Below are 27523 nucleotides of genomic sequence, written 5' to 3'. Positions count from 1 at the left end.
CCCTCAAAGCCCACAGGACCCCCTTAGCTCCTTCCACCCTTTCTCTGTTCGCCCAACCCCGCGTGTCCTCTCGGCCCCTGTGTGGAAATGGCTGCAGCCCGAGACTCCAAGCAACTAGCACCGCCCTCCCCTGAGACCCAGCGCAGAAGACAAGCGAGAGGCCGGCACGTTGCGCCGTAGGAGACTAGAGCGGAGTCGTCGCCCGGCGTACGCGCTGACGTCACGCCGACGGCCGGCCGCGTCGGCCCCGCCCACAGCGCGGCGGGTCCGGTTTCCGGCGAGAGCGTGGACCACCAGCCCGAGGCGAGCCCTTCCGATTGTGACACCGCTGGTGGCAGCCTGAGTTGGCTTCTTCAGTGGTGATCGCCAGAATGCCTCACTTGGAAAACGTGGTGCTTTGTCGCGAGTCCCAAGTGTCCACCTTGCAATCCCTGTTTGGAGAGGTATTGTGGTCAAACTGTCTTTTTTCTTCCAAATTCAGGAGGCAAACATTTCCGTGGTCTTTCAACTATTCCAGTATTTTTTTTCGGGTTTGGATGCGGGCCAGTACGCCCTTTTTTTACGTTGCGAAAGTCTTGTAGGTTTGTCCCATGCTTTTACCCAAAGTAACTTCAGATTAGTTCCTTTAAGCGGAAACTACGGGAAGGACCGGCCTGGCCTGCACGCTGGTCCAGAGCGTGCTCTTTTACAAACGCGCCACAGTTACGCGACGTTAGCCCAGAGTAGCTACCAGAAGCAAAGCAGTGCTCCAAGTTTAAAAATCTTTAAGCAGAATTGTAAAAGCCCAGAAGAGGTCTGCTTTAGAGTTCTGTCCTTAACTGGTACTTCACATGATGCCCCAGAGCGGAAGTTGCCTTCTCAAGGGTGAACACAGCTAGGGAGTTATTTTCCATAGGCAGGAGGTTGCATTCAGCAATTCAAAGCTTAATTTATTTTTGATTATTTTCTGGTAGCCTTTGGTATGCCCTTTGCCGCAGACTCATCAGTTAGCCTTGGAGAATGAATCAGACTTGGATTTTACCTGTAAAGAAGGAGAGTTTAGGGTCCTGAACATTCCCCCATCTTCTGATTTGTTTTTTAAACTACAGTCATGCTTATTTGATGAAGGCAGTTTTATCGTTGTATGACCATCATAGAGTGTACTTACATAAGTCTATATGGCTTAGCCTACTGTACACCTAGGCTATATGTTATAATCTGATGCTCCAGGGCTGTAAACCTGTATAGCATGTTGCAGTAATGAATACTGTAGGCAGTTGTAACACAATGGGAAGTATTTGTGTATATTAACATAGGGAGAGTACAGTAAAAATGTTATCATCATATGAGACAGATCACTGTTGTATATGTGTTCGATCATTGACTGAAATGTTACTAGGCGGCAGGTGACTACTTTCATCCAGTTAGAATGTTGAATAACATCTCACATTTCCTGCCTAAATCTGAGTTTCTGAGATGGTCTGTGAAATATTAGTGGAAAAGTACCCTTCATCTAAATGGGGTACATGAGTTAGGAAAGTGAAAGGTCAGTGATATTATTACTAAACTTTTTTTGATTATGTCATATGCATTTCTTCTGGGAATTGATAAACCCAGATCTCACCAACCTGAAAAGTACTCTCCTGAAAAAAAATATTGGTAAATAAGGATGAATAGCATTGACTTGATAGTGGTGGGTTACAAAAAGGATTTTGACCTTTGCTCTTGATGCAGATCATGTTTAGCAATATTAATATTGCCTTTCTGCAAGATGCTGTGCATGTGGGAAATGCAGAGAAAATAAAGAACTGGTTCATGTTTCTAAGAAGATTCATTCATTTGTTCAATAAATAAATATTTACTGAGTACCTTTTATACGTCAGACACTCTGCCAGGTTCTGGCTTATTACCATTTATGTTAGAGAGGTTTATAAAAGTGAAAGGTGGAAAAGAGCAGTATAATTCTAGGTAGCAATAGTAAAGATGTTATAATGTATTATTAGAATCCAATAATGGATGCAGGCAAGTGTGCTAGGATTCCAAGGAAAGATTTAGCGTAGCCTGGAAAAACCACCTGAAGCATGGTCTTGAGCTTCTCTTTCAAGGTGAAATATAGTATTTGGTTAGCAGAGAGGCTCAGCAATGTGCATTTAACTCTTGAGACAGAATTTTTAAGCCAGTTAATTTATAAGATTGTTATATATAAACTTTAATAAAGGATTCATTTATTAAAATATCTATTGATTTATTGAGTTTTTGGTCTGTGTTCAACAGTTGGACTGCTTTTGTCATAGCTTTATGCCATTTAGAAAATGTTTTTCCTGTATAAATCTGAGTTTCTGGTTTGTCTTGTTTAACCTAGTGAGTAGAATGTCATAAATGTTTGTGACTACTATTGCAGTGGTAGATGATTATAGAAGATCAACTTTCTCGTGGAAATTGCATCATCCAGTTTTCTTATAATTATTTTTATATTTTTATATTTATATATTTTTTTGAAAGCAAGATTTATTGAGAGGAGAGAAAAGTTCCCACAGTGGGAGGGGACCCGAGGGGGTTGCCCTCTTGTAATTATTATTATTATTATTTTTTGAGAAAACAAGATTTAGTGAGAGGACAGAAAAGCTCCCACAGTGGGAGGGGACCCAAAGGGGGTGCTCTTGTAATTATTTTTAAAATGAATGTCTCCCACTAGACTATAATCTCCTCTAAGGAGATACTGTCATTTTCTGATATTTATGCTCTTCTGTGCCTCATGGTTTTCAGCAATTAGTAGGTATCTATTAAGTGTTCATTGAATGAATAAAACATAGGTGTTTGTAGTATTGAGTAGATCAATAGAGGGGCCTTTGACAATATTTACTTTTTTCTAGGCTGCTAACTTAATGTTACTACAAGAGAATCATATGAGTATGTATTTTAAAATACATGCTATGTAGATTTTATCAATGTTTTATTTGATGTAATATATGTATTATGCCAGGATCATGCATAATTTGGAAGTATTCTGTAAGTTTTTCTAAGAATGAGAACTTTTGAAATTCCTTCTAACCCTGTGATTATATATGTTTACTTTCAAAGCATTCAAATGTACAGTGAAGTTGCAGCTTGCATGGTGATTAGATTCTTTATAAAGGATTAAGATCAAGATGGAGTATGGACAAAATTATCCTTGAAAAAAATCCCCTAACTCTTGAGCTATAAGAGTTTGTATATATAAGCCTATATAATAATAAAAAGTACAAATATATAATAAAATATGCCAAATACAGTTTTACAGAAAATTTAATTTCATAACAGAGAAAGCTCTGAGAGTTGAATTTAAGTAAGTTCAAACTGTGTTGCTGAATCCACTGTATGCTCACTGTTCAGGTAATTTGGACTGAATATTTTACTTTACCACATAAAGTTTTCTCACAAGTTGATAAGTGCTTGTTTTCTGTTTTGTACAGCCTAAGATTCACCTTGTCTTTTCTTCCCTTAGAGACATCATTTCAGCTTTCCATCCATTTTTATTTATGGACATACTGCTAGTGGAAAGACCTACGTCACACAAACTTTGTTGAACACTTTAGAGGTAAGAATACAACTATCAAAATCTGTTCTTTTTCATTGTTTAATTTATAATATTGCTACTGATAATTCTGAATCTCCACAAACACAAAACTGAACATACCACTTTTCCACTGCCCTTGTTCTCATGTTACCTCTCTCTGTGAGTGATCTTACTATTGACACCGTTGTCTAAACTTTCATTTTCTTAAGTTTGTACTTTTCCTTACTCATTCAGTAAATCACATCAATAAACATTTTCTACTGATTCTGCATCCTTAAAGTCATGATGCCATTTCCTTTCATCATGGCCACTGCTGCTATCCATTTCATTTACCCTGTTTTTTCCATGGATTTCTGTAAGTCTCTTAATTGTAATCTTCACCTTGCAGGTAGCCCCTGCAAATCTTACTTAAGAGCTCTAGGACTGTGTTAAGTGATGTGCCTGATGGATAATACCTTTCATGAGCTGGATTCATTTTATCTTTCATAATATAATGGTTAAGAGTCTGGGCTGTAGAGTCTGGCAGACTCATGCTACTCTTCTGGACGCACCACTTAGTGCTTTTCCCATCTGCAAAGTAGGGCATAGTGACAACATTTAAGATTATGAGGATTGAATGCTAATACACGAAAAGTACTTTTTTTTTTTTTTTTTTTAACGAAAAGTACTTTTTACCATACTTAATACATGGTAAACATTCAGTGAAGGTTGGCTATTATTTATGAGCATTGCTCTTTCATATCCTTTTTTTTAATTTTAATTTTTATTATAAAGATGTGGGGTACATTTCAGGTTTAGGTATACAAACATTGATCATGCAGATACCCTTGTTGATAAGGTATACCTCTCCCTCCCCCAGCAGTTTCCCTCAACTGCCAATCCCACCCCCCTCCCCTGACAGTTTCCCATATGACCCAGCAATTCCCCTATTGGGAATATATCCAGAGGAATTCAAATCATTCTACCAAAAAGATACCTGCACATGTATGTTTGTTGCAGCTGTATTCACAATAGCAAAAACATGGAACCAAACATGTTGCCCATCGAAGCTGGACTGGATAAAAAAAAATGTGGTGCATATATACGATGGAATATTATATAGCCATACAGAAGGACCAATATATGGACTTTGCAACAACTTAGATAGGTTTGGAGTCGATCATACTCAGTGATTTTTCATATCCTAAATCAGGGACAGGCAGACTTTTTCCTAAGGGTCTAATAGTAAACATTTTGGGCTTGTGGACTGTATAGTTTCTGTCTCAACTACTTAACTCTGCCATAGTATAAAAGCTGCCATGGACAATCTCTATCTAAATGAGAATGGCTGTGTTTCAAAGCAACTATATATGTAAAAACAAGTGGCTAGCCCACAGGGTTTGGTTTGCTGACCCCAGTCTTACTGTAGTTTTGAGAATGCATGTTTGCATGGTTAGTATGGCATATTGAGCTGCTTATAGTTCCTACTCTCTTATTCTTAAACCTTGGCATATGCCGCTCCCTCTGGTTAGGATGGCTTTCCTGTACTCACTCTTCCTTTACTACCCTATTGTTTGGCAAATGCTTATTTATTTTGCTGGATTTTCTTTTTCTTATACTTCAGGAGGTCTTTGCCCCTCTGTTTTGCAACCTCAGCACACTGTGCTTAATTCTGTCATAATATTTAGCTCTCTCAGCTGTGATTTTTTTTCCCTGGCTTTAGATGGTGAGTTTCTTGAGATTATCCCCAAGCACAATGCTTGGCACATATTAACTTGTGGATTTCAGCCTTTTATCCCAAAGATTTGCTGTGCATTTTAAAAACAGATGCCTAGACTATATACTAGACTTCAGAATCTAAGTGTGCAAGGTCCTGGTTCAGGCATTTGGATTTGAGAACCCCCTATATGGAGTGTCCAAAAAATATATGTTGAATAAAAGCATGAAAACCTGATAAGATAGTTTCATGTTTAAAAGCTATATTCCATTTTTAAAGCGCCTTATAATTTTTGCTACTACTTAATCAGTGTACTATATGAAGATCATCACTACTCATATGGAAACACAGACAAGCACTTGGAATATGTTTCCACTAAAGATCATAGATAGAAAAAATGCTGTAAGCAAGACACTTAATTCATAACAAAATGTTGTGGGCTCTTGTACATAAAGGAATGAGAGTGAAGAGGGTTAGTAAATACTGGCAAAACTGTCCCCAAGTAAGTATAATGTGACTTTAGTTACACTGTTATTGAGAGATAAAGAAAATCCTTCTTAATGAATGAAGTTTCTAAAGTCACCAAACACAGTTAAAGATTCTATCATTAGTGCCAGATGGCACAAATTATCTGACTCTGAATGACCTGTACTGCTTTTGTAATTTTATTTTGAGAGCAGGCTGTATTTGTGAGCAGGTCTTTTGTTTCCTTATTATTTCTGGAGTTACTTCATGTAGATCTTTAAATGAAGAGCTAGTTCTTATAATCTTCATAGGAAGATTGCTATGGTTTCTTAACTCTTGAAATTCCTTTTTTTGACTTAGGTTCCATCATCACTAAGAGTATTATATTAGGCCAGGTGCAAGGCTCATGCCTGTAATCCCAGCATTTGGGAGGCTGAGGCCAGAGTATCACTTGAGGCCAGGAGTTGAAAGGAGTTGAACAGCCTGGGCAACATAAGACCCCATCGCTACAAAAAATTAAAAAAAATTAGCCAGATGTGGTGGTGTGTACCTTTAGGCCTAATTACTTGGGAGGCTGAGGTAGAAGCATTGCTTGATTCCAGGAATTTTAGACTGCAATAAGCTATGATTGTGACACTGAACTCAAACCTGGGTAACAGGATGAGACCCTGTCTTTCTCTCTCTCTCTCTCTCTCTCTCACTCTTTCTCTCTCTCACACACACTCTCTTTCTTTCTCTCTCTCTCTCTCACACACACACACACGTGCACACATACAGAAATACATTATCCTAAAGTTATAAATATGAAATTCCTGTTGAGAATTTTAACATTCAGTTGTACTTGGGTTTTTCTTTCCCCCGCCCCCCAAGGTGTTTCCTTTTTTTAATGTTGTTTTATTTTAGAGTTGTAGGGTACAAGTGAGGGTTTGCAACGTAAGTAGGCTGCATGCCAGTGAAATTTGGCCTTCTTGCTGGCCCTCTCTCCTCTTGGTAGTGGACTAGGAACCCATTTTGTTGCCAGATGTTCCTTCCCCTTCCTCAAGCCATGCCCTGTGACTGCCAATCCCACCCTTGTGCTAATGTGACTGGAGTTCAGGGCCCACTTATGATTGAGAAAATGTGATACTCAGTTCTTTGTTTACTTCGTATAATGCGTCGAACTACATCCAAGTTGCTGCGAAAGCCATGCTTTTGTCTTTCTTTATGGCTGCGTAATATTCCATCGTGTATATGTACCACATTTTTTTAGTCTACTTTCAGTGGGCATTTGGGTTGACTCCATGTTTTTGCAGTTGTGAATAGTGTGGCCATAAATATGTGTGAGCAGGTGTCTTTTTATAGAGCAATTTATGTTCCTCTGAGTATATTCCCAGGGGAGGGATTGCTGATCATATGAAAGCTTAATTTTTAGTTCTTTGAGAAATTGCCATACTGTTTTCTATAGAAGTTGGAGTAGTTTACATTCCCACCAACAGCGTAGAAGTGTCTGCTTTTCTCCACAGTCGCGCCAGCATCTGTTATTTTTTGACATGTTAATGATAGCCATCCTTACCAGTGTTAGGTGGTATCTCATTGTAACTTTGATTTGTATTTCTGTGATGATTAGTGAGTCAGAGAGTATTTTCATTTGTTGGCTACTTCTGTGTCATTCTTTGAGAAATATTGGTTTGTCCTTTGCCCACTTTTTAATGGGGGTATTTCCTTTCAGTTCATTTGAATTCCTTGTAGATCCTGGATGTCAGGCCTTTGTCAGATGCATAGCTTGCAAATATTTCTTCCCATTCTGTGGGTTTCTCTTTACTCTCTTGATGGTTTCTTTTGCTGTGCAAAAGTTTTTCAGTTTGATAAAGTCCCACTTGTCTATCTTAGCTTTTTGTTGCATTTGCTTCTGGGGATGTTGTCATGAATTCATTGCCTACTTCAATGTCCAGAAGGGTGTTCCCTATATTTTTTTCTGGGATTCTTATGGTTGAAGGTTTTACATTTAAGTCCTTGATCTGTTTTGAGTTGATTTTTGTATGTAGTGATAGGTAGGGGTCCAGTTTCATTCTTCTGCATATGGCTAGCCAGTTTTCCTTAGCACCATTTGCTAAATATGGTTTCCTTTCCCCAATGTTTATTATTAATGGCTTTGTTAAAGATGAGTTGGTTGAGGGATCATGTTTTTATTTCCAGATATCTGTCCTGTTCCATTGGTGTATGTGCCTATTCCAGTACCAACATCATGCTGTCTTCACTACTGTAGCCTTATAATAAGGTTTTCAAAGCACAATAACAGGCCTAGGGAACAGAATTGTACGGGTTTCTTTATGAGAATTCTTTAGAGGAAAATATGTTTGCTTTGAATCCCGATAATGGCAAAATCAAAGAAATAAATGAGCTGAGTTTAATGAAGGGACTATTTTAAAGAGGTTGAGGAAGTTTTAAGGGACTCATCAAGGGGTAATCCAGGGTCTTTACCACCCCTAGACCTGAAGTGACTATAGAAAGGAGGTTTTACCAGACCCCAAAAGAGGTGTGGTTTCAGAAGAAGGACTGCCTAACTGGAGCTGTGGTCTCTGTTAGTAGAGCACATCCAAGCTGTGGGCTGCTGAAGGGTGGTGTTGGTGAGAGTGATGGGAATAAATATCTGACTTCTCTTTTCTGCCATTTTCCCTCAGTTTCTTGCTGGTTCTTCCAGATGTGTAATGTGTTTTATATTAATGAATTTATTATAATATTTTAAACTTTAAAAAAATAATTATCTTTGGAATTGGAATACATTTTAATATAATGCCTCATCATAACAGCTAAGTTATAAATTCACTGGAGGGACCAAATTTTATTTTTCTAAATACAGCCAGAATATAAGAGAGTCTAGGTGCTGTAATCAGTAGCTGTCAGGCCTTTGGGGCACAGGTCAGGTTGGAGAATGGTGGGATATAGATTTGGAAAAGCAAGTGGTGATAGTCAGCAGAGCCATTATGTTGTAAACGTGTTTTTTATTTACACTATTTTTGTTTTTTTTTTCAGCTTCCACATGTCTTTATGAATTGTGTTGAATGCTTTACCTTGAGGCTGCTTTTGGAACAAATTTTAAACAAGTTGAATCATTTTAGTTCTTCAGAGGATGGATGTTCTACTGAAATAACCTGCGAAACATTTAATGACTTTGTTCGCTTATTTAAGAAAGTAACCACAGCTGAAAATCTCAAGGATCAGACTGTATATATTGTGAGTAATTGAGCTTGATTATATCATCTCTTTTTTGAAATCTGATTATTTATTAGATCAATTTTTGTTTATTTGTTTTGAATCCTGTCATGCACGTTGCTCTGTGGAAGGTGCTTTTGGGTTATGAAAATGTGTTAGATGTGTTCCTTATCCAAAGGAAGCTTCATTTAATAGAAGAGTTATGGTACATATTCACATATGACTATGCAGAATGTAATAAGTGATAGCCTCGAGATACAAAGTACTAATTTACATGCATCTGATACAGCTTCATGAGGTAGCATTTGAGATAGACCTCAATGAATGATTAGGGTTTTATAGGAAGAAACTGAAGAAGAGGAATTTCATATGGAAGAAATTATGTAAGCAAAGGCATGCATTTGGGAACGAAGGACATAGAGTGCCAAATAGTCTAGTTTTAGTAGGTTATAAAGTGTGGAGGGAGAAAAAGACTGGAAGGTAAGTTGGGGCAGATCATGGAGGGTCTTGAAAGCTATATATAAATAAAGTGCTTTATTTCATTTCTTAGGAAGTAAAAGGAGGTAATGAAGATCTTAAATATGCCTTAGGAAAATTACTCTGAAGGCATTTTAAATAGGTAGATTGGAGGGGGATGAAAGACTGAAGGTTAGAAAAATGGTTTTAAGGCTTTTGTTGACTATGAGAAGATATTTGAGCCTGTACTAGAGTTGGGGCAGAAGATGCAGAAAGACATAAGTGGAATAGACAGCAAAGACCAAACTTGTGCATTGTGTGTGGGCTAAGTTTGTGGGGGAAAGAGGAGTTGTTTGATTTTTAGGTTGACTACATTGATAAGTTGTAGTTGTCGCATCAATGTGGAAATGACTAGCAGACAATTGAAAATGTGTAATGTGTCTTACAATAGTGAATTTATTATAATATTTTAACCTATTAAAATATAGTTATCTTTGGAATTGGAGTAAATTTTAATAGAATGCCTTATCATAACTGCTAAGTTATAAATTCACTGAAAGCCGGGCTCGGTGGCTTAGCCTGTAATCTCACGCCTTTGGGAGGCTGAGGTGAGCGGAGTGCCTGAGCCCACGAGTTTGAGACCCACCTGGGCAGCGAGACCTCATCTCTACAATAAATCAAAAAATCAGCCAGGCGTGGTAGCGCACGCCTGTAGTTCCGGCTACTCGGAAGGCTGAGGCAGAAGGATCGCCGGAGCCCAGCAGGTCGAGGCTGCGGTGGCCGCTCCAGTCTGCACTCCAGTCTGGGCGACAGAGTGAGACTCCAACTCAAAAAAAAAATAAATAAATAAAATAAATAAATAAATTCACTGGAGAGACCAAATTTTAGCATTCTTACATCTTCTAAAATGTGTAAAACATTTTATACATTTTCTTCTACATGCTAGTTTCATTCATTATATATTCAACAAATATTTATTGAGGACTTTCTATGTGCCATGGGCACTGTTCTAGGAATTGGAGATAGAAAAAGGAAAAAAACAGTCTCTGACCACTTGTAGCTTAAAGCATAGTTGAGGAAGAAAGAGAATAAGCAAGTTAATATGTAGTATGTCAAATGTGGTAAATTAACCCTTCCCATTCCAAGACATCTTGAGGATCACCTACCAGCAACTTGACCACACTTTTTTACAAAATAGTGAAAAATGAATCACTTCATAGTAAATAGTGTAGCATTTGTTGGGTCACATTCCCAACAGGGCCTCCAGATCGTTAGGTCATACCCACCAGGGTTGTGGGTGTGTGATGTGTGATCCAGTGCCACGTGAAAGATACAAAGAATTGAACAGAAGTTAGATTGGAAAATATAGTTTATTTAGAAAGTAAACGAGAGAGAGAGAGAGAGAAAGAAATTCACCGCTTCAAGGTAGGAGAGGAGGCCAAAGCTTAGGAAAAGTGGTGGTGGCCATAGCTCAAAGAGCACATGGCCATACCAGAGTCAGAGTCAGTAAAGCAATGGTAAATGGCTGCTTGAGGTTGAATGCTTTTAAACATTCCCCTTGATGGGGGCAGGTCATTAAGGTGTTTGAGTGGTGGTCTGCTCCATGTCATCATGAAGGGGCAGGTAAGTGCAGCTACTGACATAAGGTGTACCTGCAGGGATCATCTCTATGGATTTTGAAATATTCACAAATATGGGAGTTGTATGAGAGAAGTGATAGTCAAAAACTTCAATCTTTAAAGAATGAGGATTGATCTAAGAATATGTGGCTAACTCGAACAAGTAGAGTTTCAAAGCTGAGTGTCTTTCAGAAGGGAAGGAGAATCAATATTCTAAAAACAGCCATGAAGGGTAAGTAGGGCCCTATTCATTTTTCAAACCAAATGGATCAACCTTAGGCATTCCATAAGTATTTATTGACTAAATGTTAAGGGTAGAAAGGTTTACAGGTGTTTAGTATTGAACATTTCTGAGAGTAAATCTATGGAATGTTCAGCTATATAATATTTGGGTTGGTAAGCTTCAATACTTAGGAAATAATTTAGGAAGGTGGTTAAGAATGTTTTCTAGTCAGAAACTAGCTTACAAATTGAGAGTCTATTAGAATGCCTTAGTGTACATTATTAAGAAAAATGTTTGAATCTGAATTGCAATTTTTACTTGTCTGAATGTAAGTTATCTGATAATTGCTTTAAAAGAAGGATCATTCACTAGAATATCATAAAATTGTTAGTTGCAGTGGGTTAACTATTATCAAATCAGAAGAATGAACTATTTACTGCTTTAGCTTTGCATTTTGCATTAAAATTGGCATAAAAAATGAACTAATTTGTTCAAACTAATATGTGTTCTGGATTAGAGAGTTATTTAAATGAAGATTGATGGGAAATTCCACAATTGGAATGCATCATCTAGAAACTAATTTATGTCTTTATAGCAGTAAATAATTTTCCTTTATTTTGTCTAAACTAATTAGGAATGAAATATTTTAGGCATAAATTTTCTCATACATTGTTTTAAGCTATTAATAAAACATACAAAAATGTGGATTATTTGGGAAATAATATATATATGTATTAAAAAAAAATTTTTTTTTAAGCTAACAGACTTTTATTAGATCCTCTTTTGGAATTAATAAGTAAAATATTAGCTTCCCACATTTTTGAGAATTAAAATTTAGCCTATCATCACTTGGCTTAGGTAGTGGTATCATTCAAGTAGAGTAACTACAGACATCCCAAGGACCTGGATGTCAGAAGACCAGAGGTCTAGTCCTGATCTTTCCACTAATGGGCTTTGTTTTGTTTTGTTTTGTTTGAGTTGGAGTCTCATTTTGTTTCCCAGGCTGGACTGCAGTGGCATGGTCATGGCTCACTGCAGCCTTAACCTCCTGGGCTTAGGCAATCCTCCCTCCTCAGCCTCCCGAGTACCTGGGACTTCAGGTGTGTACCACCACAACTAGCTAATTATTTTATTTTCTTGTAAAAATGAGATCTCGCTATGTTGTCCAGGCTGGTCTTGAACTCCTGGCCTCAAGTGATCCTCCCACCTCAGCCTCCCAAAGTGCTGGGATTGCAGTCGTGAGCCACTACACCCAGCCAGGCTTTGTGACCTTGAGTAAATCATTCCACTTCTATGCGACTCAATTACCTCTTTATTCAAAAAATGGGAAATGATTGGTCTTGACCCTCCCTGAAGATTAGGAGAATTAGTGTGCCAAGCTAGAATATGCACTAAGAACATTAGAGAATGAGATGACCCAGTAATGTTGAGTCAGGCAAAGGGAGGAGACAGCAAGCATAAATAGAAAGGCATATGCAGAAATGGTGAAACCAACATGGACTGAATTGGAAAAAAAAAAAGAGGTAAGTTTCACCATGTCCCAGGAAAAAATATCCAGGAAGAACCAGTAATGTTTAGCAAGGGTGCCAAGATAATTCCATAGAGAAAGAATAATCTTTTTAACAGTCAGTGGTGGGACAGGAAGTATTCACAAGAAAAAAAGGAGAGCTGGACCCCTACCTCACACTATATACAAAAAATAATGAAAAATGAATCAAATACCATTGTGAGAACTAAAACTATAAAAATACTTAAAGAAAACATAGACATAAATCTTCTTGACTGTGGATTGGGCAATGGTTTCTTAGATATGGCACTAAAAGAAACACCAACAAAAGGAAAAAAGTAGGTATCTTGGGCTTCATCAAAATTAAAAAGGTTTGTGCTTCGAAGAATACCATCCAGAAAGTGAAAGCAACCCACAGAATGGGAGAAAATCTTACGAATCATATGTCTGATAAAAGACCTGCATCCAGAATATACAAAGAGCTTGTAAAACTCAGTTATAACAAGACAACTCATTCCTGGTGTTCTAGTGGTTAAGAAACTAGAAAATTTTTTAAAAGAACAACCAAGCCGGGCTTGGTGGCTCAGCCTGTAGTCCCGCACCTTTGGGAGGCTGAGGTGAGTGGATTGCCTGAGCCTGCGGGTTCGAGACCCGCCTGGGCAGCGAGACCTCATCTCTACAATATATCAAAAAATCAGCCAGGCATGGTAGTGCACCTGTAATTCCGGCTACTCAGAAGGCCGAGGCGGAAATCACCGGAGCCCAGCAGGTCGAGGCTGCGGTGGCCGGGAGCAGCCACTGCACTCCAGTCTGGGTGACAGAGTGAGACTCCAACTCTAAATAAATAAATAAATAAATAAAAAATAAAAGAACAACCAATTAAAAATGAATAAAAGATCTGAATAGATATTATTTGGGGAAATGTATTTATTGCCTTTTATAATTTGCAGTAGACTTACTAATAAAGTATAAATGTTTAGAGAGAAAAAGAGTTTCTTTTGGAGAAAGAGTGATTTTAAAAAAATATACAATATGAACCTAAAACATATTGACATACTAGAAACCTAGGAAACTATCAGAGTCATTTAAAAAAGACATGGGGACTACTAGGGTTATTTAAAAAGACATAGAAACCAATTTACAAAGACCTAACAAGGAAAGAGAATTGCAGGCCAATTTCCTTAATGAACGTAGATGCAAAACTTTTTTAGAAGATTCTAGCAAATCATATTTAACAACACATTTTAAGGATTATCCATCATGTCCAGGCAGGCTTCATTCCTAGGACGCAGGGCTGGTTCAACATTTGTCAGACCATAAGCATAATTTAGCACATTTCCAGGTGTAAAACCAAGAACAACATGATTATCTCATTAGATGCAGAAAATGCATTTGATAAAATCCAGCATCCCTTCTTAATAAAAACCTTTGAATACCTAGACATAGAAGGAACATTCCTCAAAACAGTAAGAGCCATCTATCACAAAGTTGCAGCCAACATCATGCTTAATGGGCAGACGCTAGAAGCATCCCCCCTAAGAAACAGAAAAAGACAAGGATGTCCACTCTAACCCTTCCTATTCAGCAGCAGTACCCTGGAAATTCTAGGCAGAGCAATCAGGCAGGAGAAGGAAATCAGGGGTATCCAAATAGGAAAAGAGGACGTTAAATTATCCCTCTTTGCAGATATCATTCTATATCTAGAAAACTCTAGAGGTCAAAAGCTTCTTGCACAGATAAATGACTTTGGTAAAGTCTCAGGACACAGAGTCAACGCACAAAAGACATCTACATTTCTGTACACCAACAAAAAGCAGAGTGAGAACCAAATACAAACCACAGTTTTATTTACAGTAGCCACACAAAAAAGTGAAATACCTTGGTCTCCACTTAACCAGAGAAGTGAAAGCCCTTTACAGTGAGAATTACAAAACACAGCTCAGATAAATCAAGGATGAGACAAATAAATGGAAAAACATCCCATGCTCATGGATTGGAAGAATCAGTATTGTCAAGATGTTCATCTTACCCGAGGCATTCTACAGATTCAAAGCAATCCCTATAAAATTGCCAACATCATTTTTCACAGACCTAGAAAAGAAAATACAGAATTCATATAGAAGCAAAAAAGAGCACAAATAGCCAAAGCAGTCTTCAGCAAAAGGAACAAAGCTGGAGGTATCTCACTTCTAGACATTAAACTTTATTACAAGGCTACAGTAACCAAGACAGCATGGTATTGGTACAGGAATAGGCACATAGACAATGGAACGTGACAGATAATCTGGAAATAAAAACACGGTCCCTTAATCAACTCATCTTGAACAAAGCCATTAATAGCAGACATTGGGAAATGGCAACCATATTTAGCAAATGGTGCTAGGAAACTGGATCAAGGACTCAACTATAAAACCTCCAAGTATAAGAATCCTAGAAGAACTGTAGGGAACACCCTTCTGGGCTTTGGAGCAGGCAATGAATTAATGACAATTCCCCAAAAGCAAATGCAATAAAAGTTAAGATAGACAAGTGGGACTTTATCAAACTGAAAAGCTTTTGCATAGCAAAAGAAACCATCAAGAGATAAAGAGACAACCCATGGAATAGGAAAAAATATTTGCAAGCTATGCCTCTGACAAAGGCCTAATAACATCCAGGATCTACAAGGAACTTAAAGTAAAAGGAAAAAAACATCTGATTAAAAGGAGAGCAAAGACATGACAGACACTTCTCAAAGATGGCATTCAGGCAGCCTACAAACACGTGAAAGAAATGGTCAGCCTCACTACTCATTAGAGAAATGTAAATCAAAACTACAATGAAAACCACCTAACACTGGTAAGGATGACTATCATTAATAAGTCTAAAAACAACAGGTGCTAGTGTGGTTGTGGAGAAAAGCAGACACTTCTACACTGTTGGTGGGTAAATGTAAGCTAGTTCAACCTCTATAGAAAACAGTGTCATGATTTCTCAGAGAACTAAAGTTGAGCTTCCATATGATTCCTCAGTTCCTTTCCTGGAAATATACCCAGAGGAACGTAAATAAAAGACACCTGCACATGCATGTTTACTGCAATTGTGAAAACATGGAACCAACCCAGAGATGTCCATCAAAAGTGGAATAGATAAAGAAAATATGGTACATGTACACGATGGAATATTATACAGCCATAAAGAACAAAATGATGGCCTTCACAGCAACTTCGATGGTGTTGGGGATTATACTAAGTGAACTATCACAGAAACACAGAATACTGCATGTTCTCACTCATAAGTGGGCCCTGAGTACTGCATAAGGTCAGATGCTGGACACTGCTGGGGGGAGGGAGGCAGGAAGGTGGGGAGGATGTGATAACACAATGTGGGAACCCAATGGTTACCTGGTTCACTATCAGGAGGAGGAAGGACCAGTTAGAAACCCAAACTTCATCTGCATGCAACCTACTTATCTAGTAAATCTCCACTGTACCCCACAACTGTAAAATTAAAAAAAAAACACAAAATTACATAGAAGCCAATTTAAAATTTCCACTGGCCAAGGATAGGACAGTTTGACCATCAAAAAGAAGAATGAATTCAGTGGATAGTAGCACATATTAGTTATCTTCAAATCTATAAATTTATAACAGTACTAAACTAATGCGATAAAAACATAAAACCTCAACTTGCTAGTTATTTTGGGAGTTTAATTTAGTAGGACACTGCAGCAGGCTGAATAACAGACCGGAATGTATCAGGTCCTAATCTCTGGAATTTTTAAATGTTGCCTTATTTGGAAAAGGGGTCTTTGCACATATAGTTCTATGAGGGCTTTTGAGCTGAGGAGATTTACCTGGATTATCTGACTGAACCTGAAATGTAATCACAGGTGTCTGTATAGGAGAGAAGAAGAGGGAGATTAAACTGCATCACACAAAGGAGAAGGTCAGGTAACAGAAGCAGCAGAAAGCAGAGTCAGAAATTTGAAGATGCTGTCCTTGAAGATTGAAGTGATGTGGCTACCAACTGGAAGAGACTAGGAATGTATTTTCTCTTAGAGCTACTGGAAGGAGTGTGGTCCTGCTGACACCTTGATTTTGTCTCATCGATGTTCTAGTTTCCCGAACCATGAGAGAATAACTTTTAAGTCTGTTGTAAGCCAGCAAGTTTGTAGTTATGTTACAGCAACCACAAGAAACTAATATAGGTACAAGCTCATTCTTCTGAACATTGGTAGATCAAGGGAAAGAATAAAACATTTATCTCTTTTGTCCTGGATAGCCAAATCATGAATGAGGGAAAGTTTTTTCCTAGAAAAATTTCCACCAATAGATCACAGTTTTTCAGTTTCTATTGAAATAATGGTTATATGCAATGATCATCAAATGATGCAAAAGTTATTGTGTGAAAGGCAGCTGGAGAAATTTTTAATGGATAGATCAAGCTAACACTTGAATCTATTGATCAGTTTTAATATCACAAAAAAGAGAGAGAACCAAGTATTGTATGCCTGCTGAGGTAATGCAATACAAAATATATAGCACTACTTTGTGAAGTATTCTTGCTAAATCTTGAACCTGAATCTGATCATATAGGGGATATAGAAACAGTATAGCGATGCCATCAGCCAATCCAAAATATGGAAAATTCTGCATGATATATGCCCTGGTTTCTTTAACAGATAAATAACAAAGAAATGAAGAAGGAAGGGAGAACTCTTATAGTTTAAAAGAGACTTAGAAGACAAGCCATATGTAGTACAATGCAAGGTGTGGACCTTTTTGGAACTTGGATTAAGCATTTTAACTATAAGAAGAAATTTATGGAATTAGTGGGAAAATTTGAACAGTGGTTATTTGGTGATATTAAGGAATGGTGTTTTTTTTTAATGGTACGATATTGATACTGTGGTTATGTTTAAAAAGAATCTTCATCTCTTAGAGCTGCATACTTGCATATTTACAGATGGAGTGCTGTAATTTCTGGAATTTGTTTTAAAATAATCCAACAAGATTGCATGGGGGGGCAAGTGTAGAGTAGCATAGAAGAAACAAGGTTGGCCTTATGTTGATGTCTGTTGAGACTGGGTGAATGAAGTATAAGGATTCATAATACTGGTTTCCCTACTTTTGTGTATATTTTAAAATTTCCACAATAAAAAGTAAAAACAAAAGACTATTTAGGTAGCACTTTTTAATAAGACTTTGACCTTCTTTTAATGGATTAGTGACAACCTCTGGAAAGTTTAAAAAAAACTTTTTATTATGGAAATTTCAGACATGTTAAATCAAGAGAATAGTGTAATGTATTCATCACCCAGTTTCAATAATTAGCTTGTAGCAAAACTTGTGTCAGTGGTACCCCATCCATTCTCTGCATCATATTATGTCATATATAAATGCTTCACTGTTATCTCTAAAAGATAGGACCTTTTTACAAAATATAATTCCAATAGTATTATCATTACATTGAACAAAAATGGAATCTTTTTTAACGGGATCATTTATCTAGGTAGGTAAGCAAGGTTTATCCGCAGTTACAAAGTTCAAGCAAGAAGGTTCTACATGATGAAATTAAGAATTTTCTTTTGTGTCTCTCAGGTCAAATGACCTATAATTTTTAGTATATGGTAGATGTTTATCTTTATCAAGTAGAATTTAAAAATGCACACTGTTGTATTTCTTATATGCCAAGAAAATGTCCTTAGGCCACCTTATACCATCATTTTTTTGGTAGACCGCCGTAAAATAAACCTTTTCAATGTAGCTATTACACATTTTCTATTTAGACTGTTGGGTTAAAAATTTTTAAAAGTAGTCTGATTTTTAACTTAGTTAACCTTTTGAAATGTCTTTCCACAAATGTAAAGAGTAGTTTTAAAGTTAATTCAGAAGTTCTAATTTTTATTTATAACATGGAAAGCTCAAGTTTTGAATTTTGCAGTATATTATGTAAATCTTTCATCTTAGCCTGCCTTGTATTGCTTTAACAATACCACAAACTGGGCCGTTTATTTCTTATAGTTCTGAAGGCTAGGAAATTCAAGATTGAGGGACACAAATCTGGCAAGGACCTCCTTGCTGCCTCATCCCTCAGTAAAAGGCAGAAACACAGAGGCAGACAAGCGCAAGGTTGAGAGGAGGTGGAAGTTCATTTTGTAAGAAAGTTACTTTCTCAATAACTAACTTTCTACATTGATCTACTCATGGGGTGCAGAACCCTTATGACATAAGGGTTCTTATGAGTTTCCATTTTCTACCACTATTGCATTGGGGATTAAGTTGCCAATATACGAACTTTGAGGGATATATTCAAACCATATTATTTTGTAGAGGACTTTATAAATTGATTTTGACACTACATCTCTCTCTCTCTCTCTTTTTAAGGTTCTAGATAAAGCAGAGTATCTAAGAGATATGGAAGCAAATATTTTGCCTGGGTTTCTTAGGTTACAAGAATTGGTAAGTAATGCATGAGGGTGGTTTTTCCCCATAACCTAATCGACCGATTGTGTTGTACATTTTTTTCATTTTGCCATCTGATAGGTGAGAAATAAGATTTTAGCATAATTTAAATTTGCATCTCCTGTTATGAATAGAGGTCAGTATTTTTTTTAATAGTAAAAGCAATTTATAATTTGATAACATTTATTTTTCAATTATTTTAGCTTTTTATCTTGAATTATAAAGTAAAAAACTGCTTTCTACTAAAATATTTTAATAATGATGAGAGGCCAGACTTTAAAGTCTTGCAAAGATTTAAAAATTTTCTTTTCATTCCAATAATCTAAGAATTATTATTATGGTATGGCTATTCTGGATCATTTGAATTTCTGTCTTGTGGCCACTCAATGTGAGAACCCAGCTTTGTATTTCAATTTACCATTGTGTTGGCACCATATAGTGCAGTAAATCCTCAATTAACATCATCAATAGGTTCTTGGAAACTGCAGCTTTAAGCCGGGCTCTCTGGCTCAGCCTGTAATCCCACACCTTTGGGAGGCTGAGGTGAGTGGATTGCCTGAGTCCGCGGGTTCGAGACCCGCCAGGGCAACTTGGCGAGACCTCCTCTCTACAATAAATCAAAAAATGAGCGGGCATGGTAGCGCGCGCCTGTAGTTCCAGCTACTTGGAAGGCTGAGGCGGAAGGATCGCCAGAGCCCAGCAGGTCGAGGCTGCGGTGGCCGGGAGTGGCCACTGCACTCCAGTCTGGGCAACAGAGAAACTCCAACTAAAAAAAGAAAAAAGAAACTGCAGCTTTAAATGAAATTATGCACAGCAAATTCTCAAATAAGGTCGTTTTCTTCAGCATCATTTCAGTATAACAATGTTGAGAAAAACAAAATTGGTTTCATTATATGCATTTTGCTTAAAGTCACAATTTCGGAGAACCTGCCAGCAACATTAAGTATTACTACTACTGTGATTATCATGGTCCATTGAGAAAAGAACAGGGGTTGGGCTTACTATGCATCTATGTCAGGTGAAAGTCAAATAATAATACCATGGAAAAAGCAGGGTTTTATAGTAGTTTGTATAAAGAAAGTTGATGAGAGAATTCTGTGTTCACCAATATCAGTTAGTATAGGAATGCTCAGCTCAGAAGAGCTGTCTGTGGCTATTTCCTGTTAGGACCATATTTACAAAGGAAGCAAAAATTTAGTTTGAGCAAAACAATACCATTTATCCTACTTAGTTACTATTTAAATATTTTAAATATTTAAATTTAAATAATTTCATTGGTTTTGTAGTTTTGTATTTCATTAAGACATTTATTTTGGTTTTATAATTTTATAAGTGCTTTGAGCATAAGTAGTTTTATGTTTGTATGCAATTAAAGTATTAAGTAACGTAATAGAAATTAAGTAAGTATGTGGGGAGAGAAGTGCTTAGAGTTTTCCCCCTTTTCAAAGTTAAATAATATTACTCAAATTTGAGAAACTGCTAGAAGTGTATAGAGGCCTTCCAAGTGCCACTGAAATCATTGTGTACCAAGTCCTAGAACTAACTCCTAAAGTTCACATGCAGTTGAGGGAGGGGAGGTGTCTAGAGAACAGGAGAAGAATAAGAATTGGTGGCCTATCCTGGAAGTTAACCTCACATAGTCTATTCTTTCCTGGTTTCATTAACTCTTGACATCTTATTAGGTTACTAATACCAGTAGATGTCTCCTCCTTCTTTTCCTTTTATTTATTTGTTTCATTTGTGTTTGTGGTTCTTTTGCCTACTATCTTCCACTATTTCCCATTGCTTTGCTCTGAGACTTACCATCTGGTATTCAGAGTGCATTCGTGTCTTCTTACCTTTTCAGTGTAGATTACCCTATTTTTTTTCCTTCTCATACCAAGTAATGGTGACCATGTGTCTGATCACAATAGTTTGGACTGTCATCATTTTTTAGTTTCAATGATATAAACTAAAGAAAATTAAAAGATTTACAGTAATCTAAGCTCTTGCCAGAAAAGAGAATTGTTGTTTTGACATTTTTGAAAACATGCATGGTTTTTTGAAGGGTGTATTTCATTTAAGAGAAATCTGGCAAAAGCGTTTCTCATTTTTTTATATCAAGTGTTTATCTAAGTAGAAGGAAATTTAAATTGTGATAGATATCACTGTACAATGAAAGTACTTTCAGATGAACAGAAGAGAACATTACCAATTTAAAATCCTTTCAGACTGATACATATCTTCTTTTTTTAACCTTTCAATATGTTTTAAACTGATTTTATAAAATGTTTTTAGATAATCTTTTTAAAGCAAAAACAACTCAGTGTTTTGTAATCAGGATTGTGGTTAGAGCATACTTTTTTACTCCTATAGAAATAAATTCAGAGATTCCTAAAAATCAATGGATTTTTAAGACAAAAAAATTTGAAAGTTAAACTGTTTTCTTCTCTTTCATAAAGATGCTACATTCTCAATGGCATTCTTCATTTATTGAACTCAACTATCTTTGTTAACTAAAATGCTTTTCTAAATAATGAAAATTTGCATATAAGGTTAGCATATACAACTTAGGAATCAGTAAATAGTAAATCACCATAAAAGTATAGTACAATTTATATATTTGAAATTGGGTCCTAAGAATACTTACAGACAAAACAACTATCATGCCTGCTTTGTCAGCTTAGGAAATGTCAAAAAAGAATATGAGAAAATTTTAAATTTTGTAGAGGATGCAGAGGTGTGTATACATAAATTGTAGTTACCAATGCATGAGGCATTTGTGACTGGCTACTCTGTAGAAAGGTAACAGACGTGCTGAGCTCATTCTCTTAATGTTTGTTTTTGGTATATTAATTGTAATTTCTAAATATAGTTTAAAAGACATGTTTTACTTAACATTTGGTGTTTTAGATACTAGTACTCATAGTTTTCATTTTTTAATGTATATTCAACTTCAGTTTTACTTAATTTGTATAAAAATGACCTTTAAAAAAACTTTAACTTTTCCTAGTATTATGAAGTTGTATAATATGGCATATCTATTTTTCTGTAACTCTATATTTGTCTTTATTTATTTATTTATTTTTAATTTTTTTAATTATTTTTTAATTTTAAAGATGTGGGGTACAATCAGGGTTAGCTATACAAACATTGATTATGCAGGTACCCTTGTTGATGAGGTATGCTCCTCCCTCCCCTAGCAGTTTCCCTCAACTGCCAATCCCCCATATTTCTCTTTTTCTGTGTTGCTGTAACCATTTTAAAAATTTGTTTATTTTCTTTACACCTTCTACCACGCTTCTGGAGATGTAGTCATTTTAATGTTGAGAAATGCTGAGCTTTGCCTTTTTGTTTTGATTGATTGAAAGTTTATAGTTTTTAAAAAATATCCATAAGAGAGTTTTGTTTTAATTACTAAAGCAAAGTATTTATTAATTTCTGTAATATATGCCCTTGTGAGACTGTCTAGCATTCCTGGGTAACTGAAATGTCGATTAACCTACAAGTTTTATGGAAACTCCAAGTAATTATGTGTGACAATTTGCAAATGGATGAGCTCCTTGATTAGATTTTCTTTTCTTTTTTTGGTTTTTTTTTTTTTTTTTGAGTTGGAGTCTCACTCTGTCGCCCAGACTGGAGTGCAGTGGCCGATTCCGGCCACAGCAGCCTTGACCTGCTGGGCTCCAGCGATCCTTCCGCCTCAGCCTTCCAAGTAGCTGGAACTACAGGCACGATCTACCACACCCAGCTAATTTTTTGATTTATAGTAGAGATGAGGTCTCGCCAAGTTGCCCAGGCGGGTCTCGAACCCGCAGGCTCAGGCAATCCACTCACCTCAGCCTCTGAAAGGCGCAGGATTACAGGCTGAGCCACCGAGCCCAGCTTGATTAGATTTTCTAAATATGGTTTATTGATATGCAAATTGGTTGTATGTTAGAACTTTGCTGAATTTATTTGAAAGAAAAATCCAAGTGGAATTACTGCTCTGACAGATTTTTAAATGTAAAGTTACTTTTATTTCTTTCTTTTACAGACTGACAGAAATGTTACTGTTATCTTCCTCAGTGAAATTGTTTGGGAAAAGTTTCGTCCAAATACTGGATGCTTTGAGCCATTTGTCTTGTATTTCCCTGATTACAGCATAGGTAAATTTTAAAACATTGATTTGGTAAATGATACTTAGTAAAGTAGTCTTTGTTGTTTGAAAGATTAAGTTTGCATGTTCGAATTGGGATACTTTACTATCTTAAACTATTAAGGTTTGCTGCCAATCTTAAATTAAATGTTTATATTTCTCTACTTATAAAATTTTTTTTGAAACTCTAAGGGTTTATTGTATAATAAGTGTTTTTTAATGAGAAACTTTCTTATTTATGTTAATGGTATATTTTCAGCATCTTTCGTCAGTACATTAAGTTGTTTATATATTGTACTACACAAATAAGAATCAGAATAGATTGGCAAAGCATATTAAATGTATTAAAATTTTTATCATATACTTGTGCTGGTCTTACGTCTTTTGATTTTGTAAATCTCATTTTAATTACTATAGCTGTTGTAGTACCAACTACTAGCTTTTGTCTTATTTTCTTGGAGGTTGTATTTAATCTTAAATTTTATAGATCCTCATGATATTTGTTTTTTGGAAGAGCATAATAGCTTTTTGTGTTGCTTAATAGCTTTGTAGATTAATACTGGACTTTGCTGCTTTGTATCATGCAAAGGTGATCCTTCTGATTCAAAACTTATAACTGTGAAGCATAAGGTGGTTAGCACACCATGAAAAAAATAGCAATTCCATGACCTTTGCCTCTTTAACACTCACTCTGAACTAATAAGCTGTAAATATTCATTGTTAAGACTAACCCATTTTTACCTGTATTCATAAGAATAGCAGTCAAATAACACCTCCTACCTTAGCTAATTATAAATAGCTGAGATTTTTTTAAAAAGTAGCCTAAAATAGATGAAGGGAGTTCTTATTTTTAATAACTTCTCATCCATGAAAATCACAAAATAAGGAAGAAAGGAAAGAATCTGAAGAAAATGGGTAATTCATAGGATTTTATTTAGAAAAAATGTTTTTGTCCTTAGAAAAAATTTGGACGTGGAAAAAACTTTTTTTGTACTTATGTCATCACTGTTTATAGTTCAATGTTTTCATCACCTATTTTAGGTTTAGGTACTGAAAAATTATTTAGTATTATTCAGAATTATATAAAATCAGTATAAAGAGATTATCTTAGTGGTTAATGTCATCCAATTTTAATAACTTGATACTCATATCATCCTTAGAAATTATGGTATCTAATGTGAAGGACACCTCTCCTCTTAGCCACATTTGGAAGTCTAATTTTCTGGTCTTTACTATATATAGACTATTCATCTTTTGGTGATGCATTGTTGTTGTTGTTGTTGTTTCTTGATCAGGGTTTAGTTTGGTTATTGTATCAATCAGGGTCAGTTAAGTTATGTGCGTAACAGTCTGAAATTTCAGTGATTTATAATTTCCTCCCTGACGACCTTTATACTATTGTTCTTCTACATTTTACTTTACAAAGCTCATAAACCCTATAACCTCATAGAATTATTATTTTGGTCTTTAAGGAATGGAAAAAAACAAAATAACTTCTATTGTTTATCCTGCTTGGGATTTATTGAGCTTCTCGGATCTGTGGATGTATAGTTTCATTACTTTTGGAAAAATTCCAGCCATGATTCCTTCAAATACTTTATCTGTTCCCCTTACCTTTTCTTTTTCCTTTTTTGGTGGGACTGTATTATGGTATGTTAGACCACTTGATATTGTTCCACTGAAAGTCTCTGCTTATTTATTTAAATTTTAAATCTTTTTCTCTGTATTTTATTGGGGGATTTTTTTTGGCTTGTTTTTATGTCTTGTTCACTGACCTTTATTTCCACAAGTGTCTAATCTGTAGTTAATCTCATCTTTTGGAATTTTTTCATTACAGTTCTCATTATGCTTTTGTTTTCCTTTATATCCTTGAGCATATGAGCATATTTGTAATAGTTTTACTGTTCTTGTCTACTAATTCCATGGACTCTTTTATTTTGGATTTGTTCCTCCTGATCCAGTTTTTTTTCATTTGGGGTATTTGTTATGCTTCTTCCTATATCTGGTAATTTTTCATCATATTGCAGACTTTGTGTTTTTTTATTGTGTGTCGGACTTTTTCCTGATAAGCATTTATGATTACTTACAGATAAATTTGACCCCTTTGAGGTTATTTTTAAGCTCATTTGGAGAGAGGATCTAGAGTAGTCTTTATTATTTCTATGCTAATTTTAGCTCTACTTCTAAGATACAGTTCTTCTAGGATCTCTACTGCATGTTCTATGGGTTTGATATGGTCTCTGCATTCTGACTGGTGCCAACATGAACAATTCAAAGACCTGTGTGAGCTCTGGGAATTACTTGACTTACAGCTCTCTGGTAATTGTTTTATCATTAAAATGTGTCCTAGCTTGACTTTATTGTGTACTATGAATACACAATTGATAGCTAACACTTGAGGGGAACCCTTGCACAGATTTCTGGAACTCTTTTTTGTCTTAGCTCCCTCCCCTCAGGAACTCTGCCCTGCAAATTCTAGCTGCCTTAGCGCCCTCTACTCTGACCTCTGTCTCTTTAACTCAGTGAGATTTATAAGCATTTTTTGGAACTCTCTTCATACCACAGTTTTAAAGTTACCTCTGGTTATAGAAAGCCTGGCTGATGGGAGGACTCACCTCATTTGTTTACCTTTTCTCGGGTATCATGGTCCTTTACTATCTGTTGTTTGATATCTGAAAATAATTGTTTTCTGTATTGTATCTTCTGGATCCTCTTACTTCCTCATAATTGGAAGCAGACATCCAAGTTAGAAATGACTTTTCTATGTGTGTTAGTCCATACTTGGATAGTGAAACTAAGAAACCAGGAAACCAGTCAAAGGGTTTCTCCTTCCCTGTATATACTACTTGGTAGTGTACTGTTTTCAGCTTTCTGTTGAAGAAGGAATTTTCTCCTGAGAGCCGGCATGATTTGCTGAATATAGAATTATGCTCTGAGGTTTTATTTGTAGTCTATAACCAAGCAGTGGGGCTACTTTTCCAGCAACACAATTTTCTTATGGATAGTAAAAGCTGTCTATAAGGAATATCTATTTTATTTTATTTATTTTTTAGTCAGAGTCCCACCTTGTTGCTGAGGCTGGAGTTCAGTGGCATGATCATAGCTCACCACAACCTCAACCTCCTGGGCTCAGGTGATCCTTCTGCTTCAGTCTCCCGAGTAGCTGGGATTACAGGCATGTGCCACTATGCCTGGCTAATTTTTTTGATTTGATTTGATTTTTTTATAGAGATAAGGTCTTGCTCTGTTGCCTAGACTGGTCTCAAACTCTTGGCCTCAAGCAGTCCTCCTGCCTCAGCCTTCCAAAATGCTGGAATTATAGGCATGAGCCACCACGCCCAACCAGGGGTATCTAGATGGAGGTGTTCAAGAGCATGCGCAACTGCAGTCTGAGTTAGCTGTTTTCTTTTCAAATATTCCCATTTTTGCATTTGTATACAATCTTTTTTGTCTGTCTTATGTTCATTTGTCCGACCATCCATTTCTTCCCTTCTTTCTTCCCTTTTTTCTTCCATCCTTCTGTTTATTTGGTGGCTTTTATATGTAAATATTTTTATTGCTAAGGTTTAAGGTAACTTTTAGAAATTTTCAATGTATCAAATGTTTTCCCATGCATAGTTAATAAAGATAGTGACATTATATTTAAAGTTTGGTATTAATATGTAGAAGTACATAGACTCCAGAGGCAAGTTTTGGCTTTGTATACTTTCTCTTAGTAGTTTTGAAATAAAAATGCAGATCCAGTAACAGTCTCCCAGCTAATATCCCTCCAGGACAATATTCTATATGAAACTAGGCTTGGAAAATGATTTTTGTGTCATCTACTGTGTTTAAAGTATCCCCTTAATGTAGCTATTTTTAGACTTGCTTAAAGGGAATCTTTTTTTTTTTAAACATATTTTTTGTTTTAAAATTGTGGGGAACAGTTAAGAGTTAGGTATACAGATATGCATCATTCAGGCACCCTTGTTGATAAGGGGTGTCCCCCTGTCCTCCAGACAGATATTGACTACCCTTTAATCCCACATCCCTTCCCCTCCCTGCCTCCCCCATAGATTCCCGCCACTGTCAATCCTTTTCTTATAGTATTACAATAGATGTTCAAGGTCCACTTATGAGTGAGAACATGTGATACTCAGATCTTTGTTTCTGTGAGAGATCACTCAGTATTATAAACTCTAGTTCCATTCATGTTGCTACAAAGTTAATGATTTTGTTCTTTTTTATGGCTGCGTAGTATTCCATCATGTATATGTACCACATTTTT

At 36.3% G+C, this 27523-nt stretch overlaps 1 protein-coding gene across 1 annotated transcript in view; it reads left to right on the top strand.

Annotated features, from left to right (window-relative positions):
• Positions 1-232: 232 nt before the first annotated feature.
• Positions 233-27523, top strand: part of ORC5 (origin recognition complex subunit 5) — a 55271-nt gene continuing 27980 nt past the window's right edge. The window contains exons 1-5 of the mRNA XM_021718225.1: positions 233-443; positions 3464-3556; positions 8709-8909; positions 19062-19136; positions 23155-23266. Coding sequence (XP_021573900.1) covers positions 372-443; positions 3464-3556; positions 8709-8909; positions 19062-19136; positions 23155-23266 — 553 coding nt within the window. The 5' untranslated portion in view covers positions 233-371. The remainder of the gene's footprint in view (positions 444-3463; positions 3557-8708; positions 8910-19061; positions 19137-23154; positions 23267-27523) is intronic.

This window comes from Carlito syrichta, unplaced genomic scaffold (genome assembly GCF_000164805.1).
Source record: "Carlito syrichta isolate Samal-C Ts95f unplaced genomic scaffold, Tarsius_syrichta-2.0.1 Scaffold311950, whole genome shotgun sequence".
Lineage (NCBI taxonomy): Eukaryota > Metazoa > Chordata > Mammalia > Primates > Tarsiidae > Carlito > Carlito syrichta.
This window is presented reverse-complemented; position numbering and strand designations above follow the sequence as displayed.